General features: G+C 44.7%; 1 protein-coding gene across 1 annotated transcript in view; it reads left to right on the forward strand.

Annotated features, from left to right (window-relative positions):
* The first annotated feature begins 520 nt into the window (after positions 1 to 520).
* LOC115788649 (transmembrane protein 65-like) overlaps positions 521 to 24,714 on the forward strand; it is a 50,768-nt gene continuing 26,574 nt past the window's right edge. Inside the window, exon 1 of the mRNA XM_030741774.1 lies at positions 521 to 1,059. Within this exon, the coding sequence (XP_030597634.1) occupies positions 834 to 1,059 (226 nt within the window). The 5' untranslated portion in view covers positions 521 to 833. The remainder of the gene's footprint in view (positions 1,060 to 24,714) is intronic.

Genomic DNA, 24,714 nt, shown 5'->3' on the forward strand with positions numbered 1-24,714 from the left:
CGTATTCTTGCTGTCTTGCTTCAGCTGACCTTTATTTAGTATGATTGAGGTGCGAATGAATAGTGCATGGAATTGTAAAGCGTCTTTGAGTACCTTGAAAAGCGCTGTATAAGTCTAAGTCATTATTATTATTCATCTCTCTCCAGAGCATACTTCCCCCTCTCCAGACTTTCTTCCAGTGTCTGAAAGCATCACATCAACAGAGCCTCCTGCCTGGCCTCACCAGTCAGCCTGTCCATCATCACTGTAAATCAGAGCAGATCCCTGAAGTCACCCCACCCTACCCGAACCCATCTGTCAGTCATACCGCACACCCTACCCCTGTATCCCTCACAAGTCTTGCACCACCCTTACATACTTCTCTGTAATGAATCAGTAATTGTATTCCAATACTATATTATACATTATGCTGACTTATTTCTTTAACCGGCAACCGCCTTATGGTCGCTGCTAATAAGCCTAAAAACATATGACCGGAAGTAGGTCTCTTATTTTGAAAGTCGCCGCCGGAAGTCTAAGTAAAGCTGACTTGTTCGTCTTTAGCTTGAAGTTCATGTGCCAAACTCCTCTCTTGATCCCCGAGTCTTCAAAGAACATGAGACGGCTGGCGCGGCTCACGGCGCGGAAACAGGGAACGCACGACTGCTCCCAATTTGACAAGTTTTACAGAAACGGCTCATAAAAGTCGCCCATTTGATCACCATTAAGTCCGAATTTAGCCCGAAGCACTGACGGACAGCCAACTTCCACCCAAGCGGCGACGCGGCGGAGGAGATCGAACAAACAAAAGTATTTATATTTTCTGGACAACAGTAGTGATTTATTTTGGCGTCATGCTGAAGATCTGCTTGCAGAGGGCTCTCCAAAAGTTCCCGAAGGCGGCGGGGACTGCCCGCCGCGCTCCGTGCTGCTGGATGGGTACACACGGGAGAAACGAGCCGCTGGAGCCGCTCAACTCCCCCACCCGGGCCAAAGAGTTTATTTACCGCCTTCACCCAAAGGAGAGGACATGTTTACTCCAGGAGCTGCAGATCTTCGAGTCCAAAGCAATCGCACAAGGTAATGCACCGAGCAGCTCGCGTTAAAGGTGGCAGATTATATGGGAAGTCACAGGTTGGCAATACAGGCGAGCCGATAGCTCCTTCGGTGCAGACCAGCACTGATGCGCACTCTTGATATCCAGAGCCGGCCCAAGCCTTGAAGGGGTCCTAAGCAAAATTTGATTTGGGCCCCCCTCATACCACTTCATTATCCCCTGAGCCTAACTGTTATTATTTGGGATGCATCGCTGTCTGATGTGCATAAGTTCACTGAAAAACAATGTATTTCAGTATGATACACATTGTAAGGCTATGTCATGTCCATGACACTGAGGAGACTGGGGCAAATGTCAGTGCATGCCATATCCTATCTAGAGTGTTTGACCTGTTTTTCTACATGTTGGACATGCTCTTTTCATCCAAAAGATGTTTAGTTTTGCATAACTATGCAAATGCACCTAATTACAGACTAGTAAATAAGCCATTTGTAATTATATAAATTATAATTATTCAGCACACAGAATTGCAGAGCATCAATACAATAATATCAAACACAAATGGTCAGCAATTGGGCCCAGTGCTACAAGAAGTGCTGTAAATGTTATTACACTGCTATACCACAAAATGGCATGGTGGCAGTTCCCCAAGAGCACAAATGAGGCATAAAAGTGAGGTCCCCTAGTCTATCCATACAACCTGACCACAGTGTGAAAACAAAAAAACGGTGTCAACCACAGGAACAGTGAGTAAACCAGTCAGATTAAACCACCATAGCTCACAAATGCACTGTCATGTCTGAACATGCATGCATGAATAAAACAAAGATATACCTAACTAGCCTGTCCCATGCACTGAACCTTGTAAATAGTGAACAACCCTGACATATAGGAGTCATGATTCTGCAGTGTGGCAGGCAGGAAAAGGACCCAAACACAGGACTCAGGAGGGAAAGTGTGAACTCAGATATAAACAATTTTAATTGCTGGATGCACATCAGTTACAAGGAAACCAGAAAACTCAACTGGAGCTAATAAGTGAACAACTATGAATACTCAGGGAAACTCTGAACCAGGAAACACACTACCTGAATGAGACAATGTGACAACGAACAGGAGGACACAGACAATACACACACGAGGTAATCAGGTAGTGCAGTGGAACAAGACAAGGGGAGTAAAACTGAATACAATACAAAGGACTGCCAAAGTAAAACAGGAAGTAGACATGGAAACAAATGCTGACTTGACACAACACAGGGAAGCAGACACACAGAGGGACTACAGCACCTACACTAGAGGAACAAGATCATAACTAGACACAAGAGGAGGACTTAAACTACAGCACTAGGAACAGAGACCAGGACTAAATCCACTTAACAGGAGAACAAACCAGAAACAACAATAAAACACCAAACAGAACCGGGAACAGAGGAAGCCTGAGAACTGAAACAGGTTTAAAAAGAAAGTAAACACCAGCCAAGAACACAACTCAGAAAACTAAACTAAAAAGCCTGAGGATATAAACAATGAAACCAACCGGGAATTACCAGAAAAAGAGAAAGATGCTAAACTGCAAAAACACAATAAACTAGGAATCAAACAGTAACCTTAAACAATACAAAAATAAAAGTCCAAAAACTAAAAATGCTGTGTCATAAACCCAGAACCATGATAGTAAGATCCAAGCAAAACGTATATTAACATAAACAGACTAAGAATGGTGACACAGGCTGACAGGTTCTGTTTTTCATATAGTGCCATGATAAATACCATACCTAGCCATCTAGTGATAGCTACTGTAACTACGTTTGGAGCTGGTTACCAACTAAACATATTTGTAATTGCTCATGTAAACATACCTTTGTTTATTTTCTTCCTCTAATTTTCTCCTTTTCCTCCTCCCTGCCCCAGAGGGACAGCTCCTTTCTGTCACATTTCTGTTTTGTAGCTTCAGCCACAAATGACTAACAGACAGACCATCAGGTCACCTGGAGCACTGCCGATGCACAGCCTGCCCAAACTACCTGAATGCATGCTGACACACGCAGTCAGTCAGCAAATGGGCTTCTCATTAAATTAGTATTGTTACAACTGTACAAATCTGAAGAGGTGGAATAGCTTCTTCTTTCTTTTAGAACACCGGCATGTTAAAAAAAAAAAAGTTTAATTACAAATGTAGGTGAGCCTTTAGGGCCCCTGGTGGTCAGGGGGCCCTATACAGCTACATATTTAATTCAATTCAATCTTATTTACATAGCTCCATATCACAACAAACAGTCGCCTCAAGGCGCCTGTTATAGGAGGCTTGTAGGCTCTGTATTATTGTAGGTAAAGACCTTACAATAATACAGAGAAAACCCAACAGTCAAAATGACCCCCCCACGAGCAAGCATTTGGTGACAATGGGAAGGAAAAACTCCCTTTTAACAGGACGAAATCTCTAGCAGAACCAGGCTCAGGGAGGGGCAGTCATCTGCCACGACCGGTTGGGGCTGAGGGGAGAGAGACGGGACAAAAGACATGCTGTGGAAGAGAGCCAGAGATTAATAATAACTAGAAAAAGCATTTCCTGAAGAAAATGCACTGTGAATGCTGCAAGCTGAAAGATTGCAGCTGAAATGCTAAGAAATGCTTCAAAGAGCTGAAACTTTATTTGCTGAATGAGCTTCAACAGCTGAACTGCTGAATTGCTGAATAGCTGAAATGCTTGGCTTCATTTTAAAGCTTAAATGGTTTTTCTAGCTGAAAGTATGCTGAAGTTATTAGCTTTTAAAGCCTGAAAGGATTTGAAAACGATTTGAAACTTCCCCATTCATTTTGAATGGCAAAAATGAAGATTATAAAAAGTTCAATATCATAAAAAGTATAAAGGTTACAAAAAAGAAAAGTAACAGCATAAATCTCCAGAACAGGCTGAACGTTTTGATACCAGAACGGTGTCTGTAGGCCAAACGCTGCTTGAGTTTTTAGCGACCGAAGGTTTTTGGAGTACAAGAACAATACTGTGAATGCTTTGCAGCATTCACAGTAACTAATGATTTAACACAGAGTGAAGTATAAACAGAGTACCATATTTTTTGGACTATAAGGCGCACTTAAAATCGATGAATGAATGATGAATGATGAATGAAGTTTATTGCCATGTGGGTGAACAAGTTCACACATTGGAAATTGCAGTTACAGAACACCATCCAAGAATACACAAAACACAACACACATGGGGGGATATGTGTCCTGGGGTCATGCAGCCGACTTGCAGCGCTACCTTTGGCAGGAGGAGAAAACAACACATCATGGGGAAGTTAGGTTAAAAAAAAAGTCATCTGGTACAGTGCTCAAAAAGAGCACTATACCAGGGTCCAAAAAAACCACCTTAGCAAAGCATTTGCACATGTAAAGCTGGGACAGCGGCGGTAGGTGAGGTCAGGTCAGGAGGGAATGCAGACGGAGACGAGAGGTGGGGGCATTGTGGAGCCAGATGCCAGGTTCCAGCCAAAACAGTTCGCTGATAGTGGTGGAATTTCATCAGCGGCCGTGATACACCAGACCCAGCTTCACAAATCACAACGCGGAGTGGGGGGAAGAGCAGCCGCACACAGAGCCCTGGAGAGAGATATGGTTGCCAAAACAAGGCCGGCAGGGGAGCCGAATTCCTGATAACAAATGTTGTTTTGGAACAGGCTGCTTGTTTTTCCAACAGCCTTCAGTCTTACTGGGAAACCATTCAAAAATCCAATATTCCAAATTCGTTGATTGCCGTCCTCACTGTGCAGAACCGAACTATATCTCCTGATCTAACCCCTCTCGCCTGCGAGCCCGCTAATCTTGCGGCTCAGGTCCACCAGGCTTTGAGTCTGAGTTTGTACGGCTCTGCTCAGCCCTTCCACCTGGGTCGGCAGCCTCTGCAGATGTCGAACCGCCGTCCAGATTTTCTTAATTTGCCAGTAAAGCAGGTATCCACCGAGCCCAAACAGAGAAGATACCGCTACCAAAAAGCCGAATATATATGCGTCTTCCACGTCTTCCACTCCAAGGGCTGAGAAGCACACTGGTCTCCACGAGCTCCAAGAGTCGATGACGTATCCAACCGGGTCTATTGCCAGATCCATGTTTCAATCTTGTTCTTATTCGGACAGTGTGTAAAAGACGCTCTCACAGCAAGCAGCAAGCGGAGAGATGGGGAAGGCAGGGAGAGAGAGATAGTGCGACCGTCTCTGACAAGAGCAGGAAAGAAATCCTTAAATTTTCTCAAAAATCGGCAGTGCACCTTATAATCCGGTGCACCTAATGTATGAATTCCTGTTGTGCTTACTGACCTTGAACCAATTTTATGTGGTACACTGCGCTCAAAAATCTGTCAAAATGTTTTAGTGGGACTTGTGTAGGGGACGCTTCACATAATCTACATTTTCCAGAGTGTACAAAGCGCAAGACAGGGGGTAACAGCCAGCGTACGCTTTTCAAATAGTTTCAAATAGTTAGAAAATGTCGGTCAGTCTGTGTAATTTGAGCGCTGCCGTCTGACCGCCGATGGCCAAGGCATCCACACCACTGCACCATTCCATGGTCTGCAGTGATATGGCCTCCGGTCTGGTGGATCAGTTCAAAGACCTCCTTGAATTCTCTAAAATAGGCCATCATCGATTTACAAAATGACTCTATTGATGCTATTAGACAGGAACAAGCTGAGTGCAGCACAGCAGGCGTGTAAAGCAGCCAAAGCCACCGGAGATAAATTCAAAAAGAAGTGGAAGCATTGTTCCGAAAATGTAAACCGTATGCAGTAAACTGCAGAAAACAGTGATGGATTTTATTCTACATGTTCCTAGCCTATTTTTATCTATGCTGGCCTGTATATTTGTGCGTAATCTGGCGATCGGCACTGTTGTTGTTGAGGTCCGGGGGTGTGTGTGCTGTCCCCCCACGGTGCCGAAGAGAGGTCCGGGTGATGCCACAGCGTATGAAATGGATGCAGTCCAAGCGCTCTACACGGTGACAGCGGAGTTTTGTGTTTTGTGTACATTGCGGTGTTGAGTCAAAAAAGGATTTCCTTTTTTGTTTTTTAATGTTTTTTCTTTGCTTATATCAGTAAATATACTGGTGCACAGGATTTAAGAAGGGCTTATATATAAAATGAAGGAATGACTTGTTCTTACCCTCATTAATAAAGAATATATTGTAGCATCTGTTAATACGTTGAAGAAGATGGCGAGAGATTGCCAGCAAAAGTTGCCCTTTTATTAACAATTAAATGGTTGCTGTGTGCCGCAACCAAAACAAAACAGTAACAAGACTGACTCGGATAATGACAGAGCGAACCCGGCATGCTTGGTGACGAAATCTCCTAACTGTTCAACTCAGACGCTGAAGATGAGGAACTTGATGGATTTGTGGAAGATGAATGATTTAAAATGAGCGTGTATTTTTCTGTATTTGTAACAACTGAACAATATTGAGTTATTGTGAATGGGTTGAATAAAGTTCAACTTACCTGACGCTTGAAAAATGAAAAAGAAACAGTGCATTATGGGAACCCCCCAGCAGCCTAGGCCTATAGCAGCATAACTAAGAGATGGTTCAGGGTCACCTGATCCAGTCCTAACAATAAGCTTTATCTTAAAAAAAAGTTTTATATGTCGCCTATGCCTCGGGCTGGCTCTGCTGATATCACCTTAGGTGCAAATCCAGGTGGAACCTGTTGTTAAAGTTGAGTCAAGGCTGTTAATGTTCATTTTAAACTGTCTCCTCAGGGATGGGTGGGCTCTTCCTCTCTGTCTGAACAGTCCAGGTCACTGGGTGGAGTCTTTGGCTGTTTACCCTTAAAGGCACGCACAAATTCAGTGCTTCCTAGAGAATAATGGGCCAGGTGTTGCTAATTAAAGGCCTAATTGATGTTTAAATGTGTCAACAGGAAAGAAGAAACAATATTGGCAACACCAGGTGGGCACTACTGGTAATGCAGCCACACTGTGCTGGGATTTGATGGTTAAAGGTTAAGACTTGTTATGTAGGGAGCACTGTGGCTGCGCCTGTGATTAGCAATGTTAGAGTGTGACAAGACCTACCAGCTCTGGTTCCAGTCTGGATCTCCTGTTCACGGCAGATAAATTGGAGAAACTGTAATTTTAGGTCTTCAGTTCCAGTTACTGACAGTCATTTCTGACTGAAATACTGTGAAATAAACAATATTTCACCGCCAGCTCCCGTCTGTGAGCTTTACTGTCTGCCTCACACATCTCTCCATTCATGGCCTCAGCCAGGCTCTGCTTTGTTGCCTCTTCAGCACAAATAGCTCTCCATAGTGCAAGCTGCTGATCATCTTCCATGCTTCTGTTGGACAGTGTGTTGTCTGGTGCATTGGCTCAGTCACAAAGCTCATTTTCTTTGCTGCCTGCCAGACTGTGCAGGTTGCTGGAAACCTTCTCACTGGCTGGTCCTTGTAAGTTTTAGCTTGCCACATTCAGCTTGGAACAGCCCTGACAACAAGTAAGGAAGACCCCTGATCTGGGTTGTCGAACCAGATGTTGACTTTGTTTAGCCATGACAGAAAGCTGCATTACATCCAGGCTCACATCTTGAGAAGCAGCCTTTTATGGACTGACTCTGTAGCTGACTCTGATAACAAAACTGATATTTAAGTTTTGTTACCAGAGCCTAATAGTCAATTTATTGTTTTCTTTGTGTGGCTTTATTTCAGTTTTATGATGACATTAAATTTTCATATACTTCTGATAGCCACGGAAACAAATTACTGGCCCACTTATGCTTAAATAATACTAATAACAATATTCTTAAAAAATTTCTTAAGATTCTTAAAAAATAATGCAAATTGTTTGTGATGTTGCTCTTCAGTTATCATATATTTTGGGTGTTGTTATACAAAGGCTGTGCTCAGATAGTGACCTCTAGTCTTTTTGTCTTATCGGATTTCCTCTACCTGGATGGAAAACGCTGTAAAACAGTGTGAAGGATCTCATTACCAAGGCTGGAATAATAATAATTTTAAAGGAAACTATAAAGTGAACTGTAAGGTTTGTCACTTCTATCTTGTCTCTCATTCAGCTGGAGAGATGATTCAGTGCAGCTCCTGCCTTCATTACGGCTTTCATTCCCAAAGGCTCATAATGTAGCAGTGCCCAAACTTAGAATGTAAATAATGCAAATTGAATTATGTTAAACTTGAATTCACTTTACTCCTTTTTATATATATATATCACAATCTTTACTTATGCTTAAATTGCAAGGGAACAACCTCCATAAGAAGCAGATCTTTGTCACAGCAGTTCAGAGGTCATCTGTGGGTTTAATAAAACCTGTCTTTTTTTGGGGAAAACAAAATACAATTTAATTTTAACATGCTGTGTACCACTTCTCAGTCATGTTGATTGTTTTCATGAACAGACAGGTAATGCGTCGCTATATTCTTTCCTTTCATAAAGCACATTTCAGTGTAAGAAAGGAAGCACTGAAGCACCTTTGCTTGGTGCTGTGAGAATTTATTACGACTGCCATGCAGATGTCTTCTTGGCACTTCACTCAGTTGGAAACCTTCCTAAGAAAAAAGTGAATATTCAGTCAAAACCGGCATTGTATTATTGGGGACCTGTCTCAGTCCTGAGCCTTCAGGTTACTTCCCAATTACTTTTATGAGTTTATGTTCTCCTTCAGGAACAGGCCTGTGGATTATTAAATAATTCTAATTGGAACCTGCTGTGTTAAAATATGATGAGTAATAGTTCCTGACCATGTGATGAGTGGGTAATGAGGATGTGTTGCAGTTTTGTGTTCAGGAGTTTGGGCTGGCCTGTGGATTGTGTCCTCCCAAGATGGCAGATTTTAATAGAAAAAGCATTTTCCTAAGACTGATGAGCTGTTGAAGAGGCAGATTGATTTTTGAGGTGGTCTGAGACTTTTTTACACTGTCAATATGTAGAGTTGGTGGGTGTGGACAGTCGGGTGTGTGCATGCATATGTATACAAAGTACTGGAGCAATGAGACCAATCCCTTTATTTTTGATGTAGACGGAAAGAAAATGGGTTTGACATAAATAATAATAAAAAATAATCAATGTTAGACAAAAGATCAACATCTCAGCTTTTATTTCCAGGTATTTACATCTGGATGTAAAACATGGTTAAGACAGCACCTTTTGTCTGAACTAGGGATGTGCGCAACTAGTTGACTAGACGACTAATCGCCAACTAATTGTCACTAGTTGGTTCCAGATGTTCTTGTCAGCTAGCCTAATTGTTAAGATTTTAATTGATGCCCAGTGCCGTACATGGTCGTCCTGACGCAGCCATCTACCGGATAAGCTATTATAATTCCCTCGAAGCACAGGTAGATGCAAGTGGCTTTCCTTCTACTGGTTTATATGGGGCAGCATAGATGAAAACACGCCAGAACATGTAGAATTAATGTACATACCTTCTGAATAAAATCATCACTTTCTGCAGTTTTGAACACAGAAATGTTTAATATGCACAAAAATGGTATTTGTTTTGCTCTGGCTCAGTGTTCAAAGTTAAGGTATTATTTTTAAGATTTTTTTACTCACTGCTCATGAAGGGGTTATAAAAGCAAACTAAACTGGCCAAACTGCTATCTTAATCATTGTTATTGGAGTGGTTCAGAATTTCACTTTTGTTGCATAATTATTAGTGTGGTATGGCAACAGAATGATTTTTGTCAGTTCTAACATTAAGGGCATATATTAAAAAAAAATGTTCACATGCAGTATTGGTTCTGTGTTTACCATGGTGTCTGTTATTCTGAAGTCTTTCTCAGTCCCAGCTGACAGGCTGTTCCACTGAGTCCAATTAAAATGAATTCAACTGTGAGTCTGCTGCTGCTCATGTATGGTTTTGAAGCAGATAAATAGTGCTTTTTAACAGTGTGGCTGAGGTCCTTGATATGATCCACCCACGTAGATGAAAACAGCACGGGGTGAATTTCCATTTTTCTATAACGATGTAAGGGCTGCAGCTCCATCTGGTGGCAGATGGCTGCATAACTTTAAGGACAAACATTTACCAACATGGGGTTAATTAAAACCTTAATAATTAGGCTAACCGACTAGTGCATCTGGTACTGACTAGTAACAATAGCGACGATTAGTAGTTCCACTGTTATCTTTATGGTCTTCTTCATTAGTATAGTTGTTGTTGGCAGACAATTGAGGCAGTACTGCCCCCATATCTTCCTGTAGTGTATTGCAGTTACAAAATCACATGATAAGCAGAAGAAAATGGATGGATGGGTTTTAAAATATGACACGTCAACATTAAAATTCCACATCGAGTAACTTTTGTAGTCGACGGCATGGATTACATCGATGAATCGTTGCAGCCTTAATGAAAATATGTTACTTAAACTTGTGGGCCTACAGGAGGGCGGGCACACACAGTCTATAGTGTTGGTGGGGAGCTGCTGACTTCAACTGAGGATATAGTTGGGCGGTGGAAGGAATACTTCAAGGACCTCCTTAATTCCACTGACTTGCCTTCTATAGCAGAAGCATAGTCTGGAGATGAGGATGACTTGTCCATCAATAAGTTCCTGAAGGCTCTGGATGTTGTAGGGCTGTCTTGGTTGTCATGCCTCTGCAATGTCATGGGGAGATCTGGGGTGGTGGTCCCCATCTTTAAAAAGAGGACCACACAGTGTGCTCCAACTCTCGGGGATCACACTCCTCAGCCTCCCCAGTAAGGTCTATGCCAAGGTGCTGGATAGGAGAGTTTTGTTTGCTAGTCGAACCTTGGATTCAGGAGGGACAATGCGGTCTTCATCCTGGTCACAGAACGATGGATCAGCTCTTTATCCTCTCAAGGATATTCGAGTGTGTGTGGAAGTTTGCCCATCCAGTCTACCAGGTGATTTGTGGAAATGGAGAAGGCATTTTACTGTGTCCCACGGGGTATCCTTTGGCGGGTGCTGCAGGAGTATGGGATGTCTACCCCGTTGTTATGGGTCATTCGGTCCCGGTACGACTGCAGCAAGAGCTTAATCTGGATTGCTGGCAGTAAGACAGACTTGTTTCCAGTGGGTGTTGGACTCCACCAGGATTCCTCTTTATCATTGATTCTGCTCATAGGTTTTATGGACAGAATTGCCTTGGTGGCGTCAGCATCTCATCTCTGCTTTTTGTGGATCATGTGTTGATTTCATCTGGTGGTGGCATCCAGCTCACACTGGGGTGGTTTGCATCCATGTGTGAAGCAGTGGGTATGAGAATGGTTCTCAGGCCCCATTAACATGAAACAGTGTAGTTTTGCCATTTTCATTTTCAAAAACACTGCAGTTCTCATTGCCAGGCCACAAGTCGGTGTGTGGATATAGGAGCCACAGCCATAGTGGGTATGTGCCAGTACCCCGGTTTTCAAAAAGTAGTTTTTTTTTTTTTGCCTGTTTACACGGAAACACTCCTCCGTGAATCGCCACCTTATCGTGTGTCCCAGTGATCCCAGGAGCTATGTTGTCCGGGGGGCTTGTACTCCTGGTAGGGTGTATCATGGCAAACTGGTCCTGGGTGAGGGTCCCAACAAAGAGCGGTTCAGAAGACCTCTATTTCAGCAACAACGAGGGAACAGTTTACCCTGCCCGGGATAGGGTTACCGGGACCCCACCCTGGAGCCAGGCCTGGGGAGGGAGCTCGAGGGAGAGCGTCTGGTGACCAGGCATTTGCCCGTGGTGCCCGGTCGGGTGTAGCCCGAAGAGGTTATATGGGCCCACCCTCCTGTAGGCCCACCACCCGCAGGAGGCGTTGTAGGGGTCGGGTGCAGTGTGTGTTGGGTGGTGACCAAGGACGGAGGCCCTGGCGGACCGATCCCCGGCTATCGAGACTGGCTATTGGAACATGGAATGTTACCGCTCTGGTTGGCGAAGGAGCCTGAGCTAGTGCGTGAGGTTGAGAGATACCAGCTAGATATAGTTGGGCTCACCTCAACACATGGCCTGGGCTCTGGAACCAGTCTCCTGGAGAGGGGCTGGACTCTGTTCCAGTCTGGAGTTGCCCTCGGTGAGAGGCGGCGAGCTGGGGTGGCTATTCTTGTATCCCCCCAGGTTGCTGCCTGCACGTCGGAGTTTTCACCGGTGGATGAGAGGATTGTTTCCCTGTGCCTCCGGGCCAGGGAACGGGTCCTGACTGTTGTTTGCGCTTATGCGCCGAATGACAGTTCAGAGTACCCACCCTTTTTGGAGTTGCTGGGTGGGGTGCTGGAGAGTGTTCCATCTGGTGACTCCATAGTCCTGCTGGGAGACGTCAACACTCATGTGGGCAATGACGGTGAGACCTGGAGGGGCGTGACTGGGAGGAACGGCCTGTCCGATCTGAACCCCAATGGTGTTTTGTTATTGGACTTCTGTGCAAACCACAGTTTGTCCATAACGAACACCATGTTCGAACATAAGGATGTCCATAAGTGCACATGGCACCAGGACACCCTAGGTTGCAGGTCGATGATCGATTTTGTAATTGTATCATCAGATCTGCGGCCATATGTTCTGGACACTCGGGTGAAAAGAGGAGCTGAGCTGTCAACTGATCACCACCTGGTAGTGAGTTGGATCAGGTGGTGGGGGAAGATGCTGGACAGACCTGGCGCACCTAAACGTATTGTGAGGGTGCGCTGGGAACGCCCGGCAGAAGCCCCAGTCCGGGAGATCTTCAACTCCCACCTCCAGCAGAACTTCGACAGCATTCCGAGGGAGGCTGAGGACATTGAGTCCGAATGGACCATGTTCTGCACCTCCATTGTTGAGGCTGCTGCTCAGAGCTGTGGCTGCAAGGTGGTTGGTGCCTGTCATGGTGGTAACCCCCGAACCAGATAGTGGTCACCGGAGGTGAAGGGAGCCATCAAGCTTAAGAAGGAGTCCTATCAGGCTTGGTTAGCCTGTGGGACTGACAGGTATCGGCAGGCCAAGCAGAATGCAGCTCAGGCAGTGGCTGAAGCAAAAACTCGGGCGTGGGAGGAGTTCGGTGAGGCTATGGAAAAAGACTTTCGGACGGCATTGAAGCGATTCTGGCAAACCGTCAGTCGACTCTGGAGGGGAAAGCAGTGCTTCACTCACATGGTTTATAGTGCGGGTGGGTGCTGCTGCCTTCAACTGAGGCTATAGTCGGACGGTGGAAGGAATACTTCAAGGACCTCCTGAATCCCACTGACACACCTTCTGTAGTGGAAGCAGAGTCTGGGGACAAGGGAGATGACTTGCCCATCACTGGGGGTGAGGTCACTGAGGTAGTTAAACAACTCCTTGGTGGCAGGGCCCCTGGGGTGGACGAAATTTGCACTGAGGTCCTGAAGGCTCTGGATGTTGTAGGGCTGTCTTGGTTGACACGCCTCTGCAACATTGTGTGGAGATCTGGGGCAGTGCCATTGGATTGGCAGACCGGGGTGGTGGTCCCCATCTTTAAGAAGGGAGACCTGAGGGTGTGCTCCAACTTTCGGGGATCACACTCCTCAGCCTCCCCGGTAAGGTCTATGCCAGGGTGCTGGAAAGGAGGGTCCGCCTGTTAGTCGAACCTCGGATCCAGGAGGAACAATGCGGTTTTCGTCCTGGTCGTGGAACGCTGGACCAGCTCTTTATCCTCTCAAGGATATTTGAGTGTGTGTGGGAGTTTGCCCAACCAGTCTACATGTGCTTTGTGGACTTGGAGAAGGCATTCGACCGTATCCCTCAGGGTATCCTGTGGGAGGTCCTGCGGTGGTATGGGGTGTCTGGCCCGTTGTTGCGGGCCATTCAGTCTCTGTACAACCGCAGTGAGAGCTTGGTCCGTATAGCCGGTAATAAGTTGGATTTGTTTCCTGTGGGTGTTGGACTTCGTCAGGGCTGCCCTTTGTCACTGATTCTGTTCATAATTTTTATGGACAGAATTTCTAGGTGTAGCCAGGTGGCAGAAGGCTTCTGCCTTGGTGGCCTCAGAGTCTCATCTTTGCTCTTTGCAGATGATGCGGTCCTGTTGGCTTCATCAGGGGTGGCCTCCAGCTTGCAGTGTAACGGTTCACAGCCGAGTGTGAAGCGGCTGGTATGAGAATCAGCACCTTTAATTCTGAGGCCATGGTCCTCAGCCGGAATAGGGTGGAGTGCCCTCTCCGGGTCAGGGACGAGTTCTTGCCCCAAGTGGAGGAGTTCAAGTAAATCAGGGTCTTGTTCACGAGTGATGGGAGAAGGGGGCCGGAGATCAACAGACGGATCGGGACTGCTTCTGCAGTGATGTGGATGCTGCAAAGGTCTGTTGTGGTGAAGAGGGAGCTTAGTGTAAAAGCGAAGCTCTCGATTTACCGGTCGATCTATGTTCCTACTCTCACCTATGGTCACGAGCTTTGGGTAGTGACCGAAAGAATAAGATCGCGAATACAAGCGGCAGAAATGAGTTTCCTTTGTAGTGTGGCTGGCCTCTCCCTTAGAGATGAAGTGAAGAGTGCAGCCATCCGGGAGCGGCTCAGAGTAGAGCCGCTGCTCCTCCACATCGAAAGGAGCCAGTTGAGGTGGCTCGGGCATCTGATTAGGATGCCTCCTGGCCGCCTCTTGGGTGAGGTGTTCCGGGCATGTCCCTGGTTTTCAAAAAGTAGTTTTTTTCACCTGTTTACACGGAAACAGAGATGGGAACGTTTCGAAAACGCTCTTCTCTGAAGCCTGCTTTTAAAAAGTATCATTTTCACACTGTTCTTGTGTAAATGTGAGGCCAAAACATCAAAACCTTGCTGTTTTCATCTGAAAACATTCTTGTGTAAATGGGGCCTCAGCTGGAAGTGCCCACTCCAGGTCAGGGACAAGTTGCTGCCCCAAGTGGAGGAGTATCATGGGATCTTGTTCACGGATGAGGGAAGAGGGGAGGGGATTGGCAGACAGATTGGGGCAGCGATTGGATAGAAGCGGTGGAATCCATATTTGAGAAGGTTGACGTGGTTCGGGCATCTGACTAGGATACCTCCTGGGTGAGAGGGAGGTCTGGGTTTCTCTGCTTAGACTGCTGCCCACACAACCTGGACCCAGATAAGCAGAAGAGGATAGATGGATGAAAATTAGATCCAAAGTAAACTCAAAATCTGGCATATTTACCTGAACAATGACTGAACAGATTGTGAGTATATCTTATTTTTCATTTAGATTTACTTGATTAAGTTCGCACTCTTGGGTAAGACTGAAAAATTTGAGACATTTTCATCACATGAATACAGAGCAGAGTTCTCTGTTTATGGTGCTGCTCACTGACCTGCTTGATGGGTCAGCCAGCAGGTGGATCATAGTCAGGTTCTGCTGTGCATTTCAGTTCTTTTTATACAAACAAAATTTTTCTCTCATTTTACCAGAGGACCAAGAGCTTTTTCTGCAGAAATGCTTTCTGGACATTACATTTGAACTGCCTTCATTTGCATACTATAGATTCTGCATGACAGTATATTTTTAGAAGGGTTCCTGCTGGCTCAAACGGGTCAGGCCAACATGTTGATTAGGGCTCACAATATCAATGATCTAGCAAATGCATCTAAAAATCTAGCCATGGGGTTACTTCCTAGCATGCACAGCAACCTGACAAACCCTGATATGTTTGAGAGAGAGAGTCAAGTGTCAGCCTGTGATAAGGATTTAATAAAAAGGTGCTACTACAACAACCTCCAACAAAGCATAGTACTTTGCAAAATGTGGAAGAAAACTGTTCTCGCTAAAGGTGAAAACAGCAAATTCATTTCACCACTTGAGTCCAAAACACACTATTGAGTATAACCAGGCTCCTGAGGCATGCGAGGAGGAGATGCTAGCAGCTGGTGATGTGTGACCCAAAAGTTATCAAATGCATCAACCAAGCAGGAGTGCTGCTAACCGTGCTCCATATGGCAGGAAGAGAAAACTGTGGATAGAAATTACTGATGCAGTTACATGGTGGAAAATCAGGGCTTTAAGCAGTTGGTTTAAAAAAAAAAAAAAAACCCCGAGCCAAGATGCAAAATCCCAGGTAGAAAATATTTTTGTGTGGAAAATGCCCATCATCTTTGTACTAATAAATGCTGCTGCCTCATTACTAAATTTTGCTCAGTATTATTTTTTATACCACTATCGCAAATTTCCTTGGCAGATTATGATATAATTTTGCAGGTATATTGCCTACCACTGCTGCTAATAGGGCCACAGTGACTGCGGTTACAGATTTTGATGTAGTGCTTTTATTTTAAAAGGGGACATTCCCATCCCAGCTGTGCTAAACTACTAGAACTTCAAGTAAAAGGTTGTTCCCTTTGTAAATACCCACTCCCTGGTCTCAGCAAACTGAATTAATGAATTTATTTAAGGACTTGTGTTTAACACTTTTTTCCCACAAGTAGTGCCTGAAATGAATTCAAAAGGTGCAAATCTTTAGGGAGTTAATTAGTGGGATTAGGACACTTTGACTATCACAGCAGTAAACATAGATAGACTTTCTGCTTACTTACAAATCCCGCTGATTGCATCCTTGATTACATCTCAGTGCTCCTTACTCAGACAGCAGCATTGTGCTGGGTGGAAATGGCTGTGATTAGAGATCAGTATCATAGTTGAATAAAGCTTGAAGGAGCTATAACCATAACTGTATATGAAGGATATACTGTGTTGTCACTGTGACTTCACTCATCAATTAGGGACTTCCTATTTTTCAACCTTTGCCATTCAAATGGGAACCTGGAAGCAAACAATTCCAGCACTTTCTTACATATTTATACCTATCTATTTATAGGGATTACATCAGTTTGTAATAAAAAATAATTCAAATCAGAGTACAAAGTCAAATTTAATTTTGATAGGCTCTTTGTAAAATATGATTTTTTAAAATTATATTTTTCTAATAATGGAGAGCTCTTAACTATAACTAGTTATTTACCTAGATATTAAACATGCAATACAGTTGGCAAGTTATTTTTCTTTTCTTTTAGTTTTTTTTTATCAGTTATCCACTCAGTCCACTCCCTGCAGGGTACCCATACATCTCAGGAACTTTTCAGCCCCACAGAGATCTGTGGAAATGAGGTTGCAGAGTGCTGGGAGGTGGGGCAGGTCGGAAGGTCAGTGGTTCGATTCCTGGCTACTCCAGGCTGCATGCCAATGTATCCTTGGGCAAGATACCTAACCCCAACTTGCTCTCCAACGCAAGCGTTGAATGTGCGTGCATGTTAGATAATAAAAGCACTTAGCTTACTTAATCATTGAAGTGCTTGTATGAATGGGTGTGAATGGGGTAAATGTAAACGTGTTGTATAAGCGCGTTGAGTGCTCAAACAGAGTAGAAAAGCACTATATAAGAACTAGTCCATTAACCTTTTTTTTTTTAAACCTTTATTTTACCAGGTAAGATGTTTGAGAACCATTTCTCATTTGCAAACATGACCTGGTTTGAGGTGCTCAGCAGCGACTGGGATGTTTGAGTAAGATTGAGGGAGTGGTGCTCTATGACTGGCACATAAATTAGGTTGGCACTTCAAAATTCAAGCTTCCTCCTTATATCAGTGCCTCTGCCTGCCAGGCTGACATGATATCGCTTTCAACGGAGTCCAAAGTGCTGCCTCATGTAGGGAGATTGAGATGAATCCTCTCCTCTGAATGTTTTTGCTTTTTCAGTATTCTGTGGTAAATATTAATAGTAGACAGGGTGGCCACAGGGCCCAGAATACACCTTTAGTAATTTAAAGCCTTAAAAAGTATTAAATTGTCATAAATATTTGCAGCCTGGTGACTCAGTGATCATCACTGTTTCATCTCTTTCTGTGCTTCTGTGTGAGGGTTTTTTATGCCACCAGAAAAACAAAATACTAGGATAATGTTGCCTATCTTTGCTTTCGAAAGAGATTCTTAATCTTAAGCATTTCACTTGCTGACCTTAAATTATTGATTTGAGTGGGTCTCATTTTATTTAGTTGTGTTAGCACACAGTATTTCTATTTTTGCCCCTATACAAAAAGTAGATTTTGCAATGTAGCCAAATCCTTCCGTTTGTGTTATATTTTAAACAAGACAGACTTTGATCAGTTTCCCAACCAGTTCAATACAATTTATTGTATTGAACTGGTTTTTGTGCTATATAAATTTTATTTATATAGCACCAAATCACAACAATAGTTTCCTCAAGGTGCTTTATATTGTAAGTCAAAGACCCTACAATAACAGAGAGGAAAAACCACCAAAATCAGATGACACTTCCCACTCCCCACATGAGCAAGCACTTGGCAACAGTGGGAAGGAAGAACTCATTTTTAACAGGAAAAAAACCCTCTGGCAGAATCAGGCTCCGGGAGGGGCAGGCATCTGCTACGACTGGTTGGGGAAACTTGCCTCTTTTCCACTAGTACCTACTCAGCACGGCTTGACTCGATGCGACACAACTCACCATGGTCTTGTTTTGTTTCCATTACACCACCTCAATGTGGGTGGAGTCAATATAGCAACGTGGGCAGTAGTCTCTTCACTCAAACACAACAATGTCTACATTGCTGTGTTGTGCAACGGTACCCATGAGCAACCATTAGCTCGGAAACCTCATGATAAAATTTCTCTTTTCTCATCGCTCCATCTAGCTCCCATGGATTCTCTCATCTGCCGCCAAGTAGTAATGGGCAAAGCGAGGCTTTGTGAAACACTGAAGCGTTCGAAGCATTTATACTGGAATTGTATCGAAACTTTGAAACAATCTGAAGCCCATCTCCACAGTGATGCCTGCTTTATCTGTATAATGTTGTTTAATGAAACAGTGACAGAGACAGGCCCTTCACAAGTCCAAACAAAGCTACTGATCATAATTATTGACTATCGAATTGTTGCAGCCCTAGTGGGAAACCCCCAGCAGCCAAGATCTATTGCAGCATAACTAGGGGTCACCTGATCCAGCCCTAACTACACTGCTCAAAAAACTAAAAGGAACACTCAAATAACACATCCTAGATCTGAATGAATGAAATATTCTCATTGAATACTTGGTTCTGTACAAAGTTGAATGTGCTGACAACAAAATTACACAAAAATCATCAATGGAAATCAAATTTATTAACCAATGGAGGCCTGGATTTGGAGTCACACACAAAATTAAAGTGGAAAAACGTACTACAGGGTGATCCAACTTTGATGTAATGTCCCTAAAACAAGTCCAAATGAGGCTCAGTATTGTGTGTGGCCTCCACGTGCCTGTATGACCTCCCTACAATGCCTGGGCATGCTCCTGATGAGGTGGCTGATGGTCTCCTGAGGGATCTCCTCCCAGACCTGGACTAAATCATCCACCAACTCCTGGACAGTCTGTGGTGCAATGTAACGTTGGTGGATGGAGCGAGACATGATGTCCCAGATGTGCTCAATCGGATTCAGGTCTGGGGAACAGGCGGGCCAGTCCATAGCTTCAAATCTTGCAGGAACTACTGACACACTCCAGCCACATGAGGTCTAGCATTGTCCTGCATTAGGAGGAACCCAGGGCCAACCGCACCAGCATATGGTCTCACAAGGGGTCTGAGGATCTCATCTCGGTACCTAATGGCAGTCATGCTACCTCTGGCGGGCACATGGAAGGCTGTGCGGCCCTCCAAAGAAATGCCACCCCACACTATTACTGACCCACTGCCAAACCGGTCATGCGGAAGGATGTTGCAGGCAGCAGATCGCTCTCCACGCCGTCTCCAGACTCTGTCACGTCTGTCACATGTGCTCAGTGTGAACCTGCTTTCATCTGTGAAGAGCACAGGGTGCCAGTGGCAAATTTGCCAATCCTGGTGTTCTCTGGCAAATGCCAAGCATCCTGCATGGTGTTGGGCTGTGAGCACAACCCCCATTTGTGGATGTCGGGCTCTCATACCATCCTCATGGAGTCGGTTTCTAACCGTTTGTGCAGACACATGCACATTTGTGGCCTGCTGGAGGTCATTTTGCAGACCTCTGGCAGTGCTCCTCCTGTTCCTCCTTGCACAAAGGCGGAGGTAGCGGTCCTGCTGCTGGGTTGTTGCCTGTCTCCTGGTGGCGCCTCCAGCCTCTGGACACTACGCTAACAGACACAGCAAACCTTCTTGCCATAGCTCGCATTGATGTGCCATCCTGGATGAGCTGCACTACCTGAGCCACTTGTGTGGGTTTTAGAGTCCGTCTCATGCTACCACGAGTGTGAAAGCACCACCAACATTCAAAAGTGACTAAAACATCAGCCAGAAAGCATAGGTACTGAGAAGTGGTCTGTGTTCCCCACCTGCAGAACTACTCCTTTATTGAGTGTGTCTTGCTAATTGCCAATAATTTCCACCTGTTGTCTATTCCGTTTGCACAACAGCATGTGAAACTGATTGTCAATCAGTGTTGCTTCCTAAGTGGACAGTTTGATTTTACAGAAGTTTGATTTACTTGGAGTTATATTGTGTTGCTTACGTGTTCCCTTTATTTTTTTGAGCAGTGTATAAGCTTGATCAAAAAGGAAAAACTTAAGCCTAATCTTAAAAGTAAAGAGGGTGTCTGTTTTGGAGCTGGTTCCACAGAAGAGGGCCGTGAAAGCTGAAGGGTCTGCCTTCCGTTTTACTCTTAGGTGTCCTAGGAACCGTCTTTATACAGTATGCAGGGAAGTTTCTTTATACCTGTAGGCATCTTTACATCTTCGTAGACGTATGTTTGGCTCCATTAGCCTTTTAGTCTGAGCCCAAGTGTTTCAGAACAATGTCAGGTGAAAGACAGGAAGTTCACAGCAGAACTAACCTCTGCCTGAAGTGTCTGTTTTATTTCCAAAGTAAAGAAACGTGAAGGAAACTGCTTCACTGCGGACTCTCTGTACTTTGCAGCAAGACGCCTATATATTCGGCCTTTTGGTAGCGGTATCTTTTCTGTTTGGGCTCGGAGGATACCTGATTTACTGGGAAATCAAGAAAATCTGGGCGGCAGTTCGACATCTGCAGAGGCTGCCGACCCAGGTGGACGGCCTGTCCAGAGCCGCACAGACTCAGACTCAAAGCCTGGTGGACCTGAGCCGTAAATTTAACGGGCTCGCAGGCGAGAGGGGTTAGATCTGGAGATAAGGTTCAGTTCTGCACAGTGAGGACGGTAACTAATGAATTTGGAATATTGGATTACTGAATGGTTCCCAGTGAGACTGAAGGCTGTTGGGAAAAAACAAGCAGCCTGTTCCAAAACAACATCTGCATTATCAGGATTCGGCTCCCCTGCCGGCCTTGGCTGGCAACCATATCTCTCCAGGACTATGTGTGACAGTTGCTGTTCCCCCCCACTCCGCTTTGTGATTTGTGAAGCTGGATCTGGTGTACCACGGCTGCTGATGAAATTCCATCACTATCAGCGAACTGTTTTGGCTAGGAGCTGGCATCTGGCTCCACAATGCCCCCACTCTCTCGTCTCCGTCTGCATCCCCTACTGACCTGACCTCACCTACCGCTGCTATTCTGGCTTTAAATGTGCAAATATGCTTTGCTAAGGTGGTTTTTTTGGACCCTGGTATGGTGCTCTTTTCGAGCACTGTACCAGATGATTTTTTTTTTTAACCTAACTACCCCATGATGTGTGTTTTCGGGGAACTGTAAAGGTAGCGCTGCAAGTCGGCTGCATAACCTCAGGACACCTGTCCCCCCGTGTTGTGTTTGTGTTTGTTGTATTCTTGGATGGGTGCTTTGTTAATTGCAATTTCCAATGTGTGAACCTGTTCACCCACATGGCAATAAAACCTTCATTCATTCATTCATTCATTCATTCATTCAAATGCCTTCCACTTATTTTTCTGTGGCAGTGGAGGTCTGCTCTTACCACAAAGCCAAGAGGATGTGTGAGCTAATAAATGGACCTTTGAATGAGATGGGGATGTCCAGTTCAGAACTGAAGTATTTAGAAAGTACACTGAAAACTGCACGTGATGGCTGAATTGGGGGGGGGGGGGGGGGGATGCTCCAAAACATGAAGTTAGAGAAAGCAAATTTTCACTAACAGATCCCATCAGGCTGATTTTATATTTCAGTGTTGTCATTTCCCCTACTGAACTCATGTACAGTGAAGAATGCGATGTCTGGTGAGCCTTATAAGCAAAGTGAGCATTGGAACTCATTTAGACACCTGGCTAAAAGTAGGAATGAGGTTGCTTTAAAACAGTTGATGCCATACTGACACTACCAGTTATTTTTACTTTGCATGAAGGTTTGGAATGCAGAGGTTTAAATGTAAAGAAACCTTGTGTGATAGTTGATGTTTGAACTGCCAGCTTGGATGGTGAAGGAGAATACACAACTGGCTGGAGGTTGGTGTTAATTTCCCTTCCTGCTCTGTGTGTTTGTGTGTGTGCGTACAGCAAAGATTTTCTCTTGCAGATCTTTTATTTGCTCATAAAACTGAGCAATAAGAACCGGGGCCGGCGGCAGCATAGGACAAGTGTGGGCTTAGCCCACCCAAATCTGATTCTTGCCCACCCAATCAAAACCTCCCATACAGCCTGCGGGCAGCGAAAGATCCTCCCATCAAGCTACGCCTACAATAATTTTTATTTTCCACACTTTGACTTTCTTACACGCTTTCGTCACGCGTTCGTGGTTCGAGACCAGCTAGTTTGCGGGGCCGGAACTGAACCCGTTTTTCGGCCGAGCACCGAGTGTTTTGGCGGTGGAAAACCCGCCTCATGGTTCAAATTACGGCACGGGCTCCGGAACCCTGTTGGTGGGAAAGAGGCCTGATTCAGGGCTGCACCCCCTCGTTTCATGCTTTTCCTTAATCTGGGTCACATTCTAATTTCCATGTTAATATTTTTACTTCTTTTTACCATGACCATGTATCGCGTCTATCAGTAAATCTAGCACTGGGGTATCCCCAACAGCTCCCGTCCCGCTGCTGCCCGTGCTGAAATATCTCCCCCTGAGCGGGTTACCTGCTCCGTCTCCTCCTCTGTCCGATCAGCAGAAAAATCTGCTGACTAGTTTCTCTGCATGTAATAGCACAAGCACCCCTGATGCTAGTCCTACTCTAGCCACATCCCCAGACCCAAAGCAGGTCCTTCCTCTGGCCATTTCAGCGCCAGGTCCTACCGTTGCGGACCTGAATAGCACTGTGCTCACACAGCCAGTGCTAGCTAACTATCCACAAACGTGCCTTCGGCAATACGTTCCGCTCATTCAGCCCGGCGTGATACCGCACTAGACCTCGGCTGGAATACTCTGCGGCTCGGGACGCATGTTTCTGCTTCCCGAATGAATTTGTCACAAAGTTTGGCCAAAAAAACAGAAGACTGATTCTGTAGTTTTTCACATTTTGCATTTTTTGCATTTGCTGTTCTCTTTTTGTTGTACTGTTGTATAATAAAAAAAAGAAAACAAAAAGAATAAAAAAAAAAAAAAGTATATTCCAGCCACAGAAGGTCACAAATCTGTGTACTTTCTGTGATGTCCCAAGCCCAGCTAACGGAGAGGGTATATGTATATCTTTGTGCCTACTAGGGCTGTATTCAACCCCCCCCAAAACAGACAAATATAGCCTAATATTTTGTGTCGACAGTGTCTTTCAAAAGTATTCATACCCCTGGTACTTTTCCATATTTTGTCACATTACAACCACAAACAAATATATTTCACTGGAATTTAATGTGAAAGACCAACACAAAGTGGTATACAATTGTGAAGTGGAACGAAAATTATATATGATTCAAAACATTTTTTACAAATAAAAAACTGAAAAGTGTGGTGTGCACAAGTATTCAGCCCCCCTGAGTCAATACTTTGTGGAACCACCTTTTGCTGCAATTACAGCTGCAGGTCTTTTAGGGTATGTCTCCACCAGCTTTGCACATCTAGGAACAGAAATATTTGCCCATTCTTCTTTGTAAAACAGCTCAAGCTCAGCCAGATTAGATGGAGAGCGTTTGTGAACAGCAGTTTTCAGATCTTGGCACAAATTCTCGATTGGGTTTATGTCTGGACTTTGACTGGGCCGTTCTAACACATGAATATGTTTGGTTTTAAACCATTCCATTGTAGCCCTGGCTTTATGTTTAGGGTCGTTGTCCTGCTGGAAGGTGAACCTACCGCCCCAGTCTCAAGTCTTTTGCAGACTCCAACAGGTTTTCCTCCAGGATTGTCCTGTATTTGGCTCCATCCATCTTCCCGTCAACTCTGACCAACTTCCCTGTCCCTGCTAAAGAGAAGCAGCCCCAGGGCATGATGCTGCCACCACCATATTTGACAGTGGGGATGGTGTGTTCAGAGTATTGTGCAGTGTTAATTCTCTGCCACACATAGCATTTTGCATTTTGGCCAAAAAGTTCAAATTTCGTCTCATCTGACCAAAGCACCTTGTTCCACATGTTTGCTGTGTCTCCAACATGGCTTCTGGCAAACTGCATACGGGACTTTTTATGGTTTTCTTTTAACAATGGCTTTCTTCTTGCCACTTCCATAAAGACCACATTTGTGCAGTGCACCACTAATAGTTGTCCTGCAGACAGATTCCCCCACCTGAGCTCTGTGGATCTCTGCATTTGGTCCAGAGTCACCATGGGCCTCTTGGCTGCATCTCTGATCAGTGCTCTCCTTGTTCGGCCTGTAAGTTTAGGTGGACGGCCTTGTCTTGGTAGGTTTACAGTTGTGCCATACTCTTTGAGATGTTCAAAGCTTGGGAAATCTTTTTATAGCCTAAGCCTGCTTTAAACTTCTCCACAACCTTATTCCTGACCTGTCTGCTGTGTTCTTTGGAC

Source organism: Archocentrus centrarchus, chromosome 11 (assembly GCF_007364275.1).
Source record: "Archocentrus centrarchus isolate MPI-CPG fArcCen1 chromosome 11, fArcCen1, whole genome shotgun sequence".
Taxonomy (NCBI): Eukaryota; Metazoa; Chordata; class Actinopteri; order Cichliformes; family Cichlidae; genus Archocentrus; species Archocentrus centrarchus.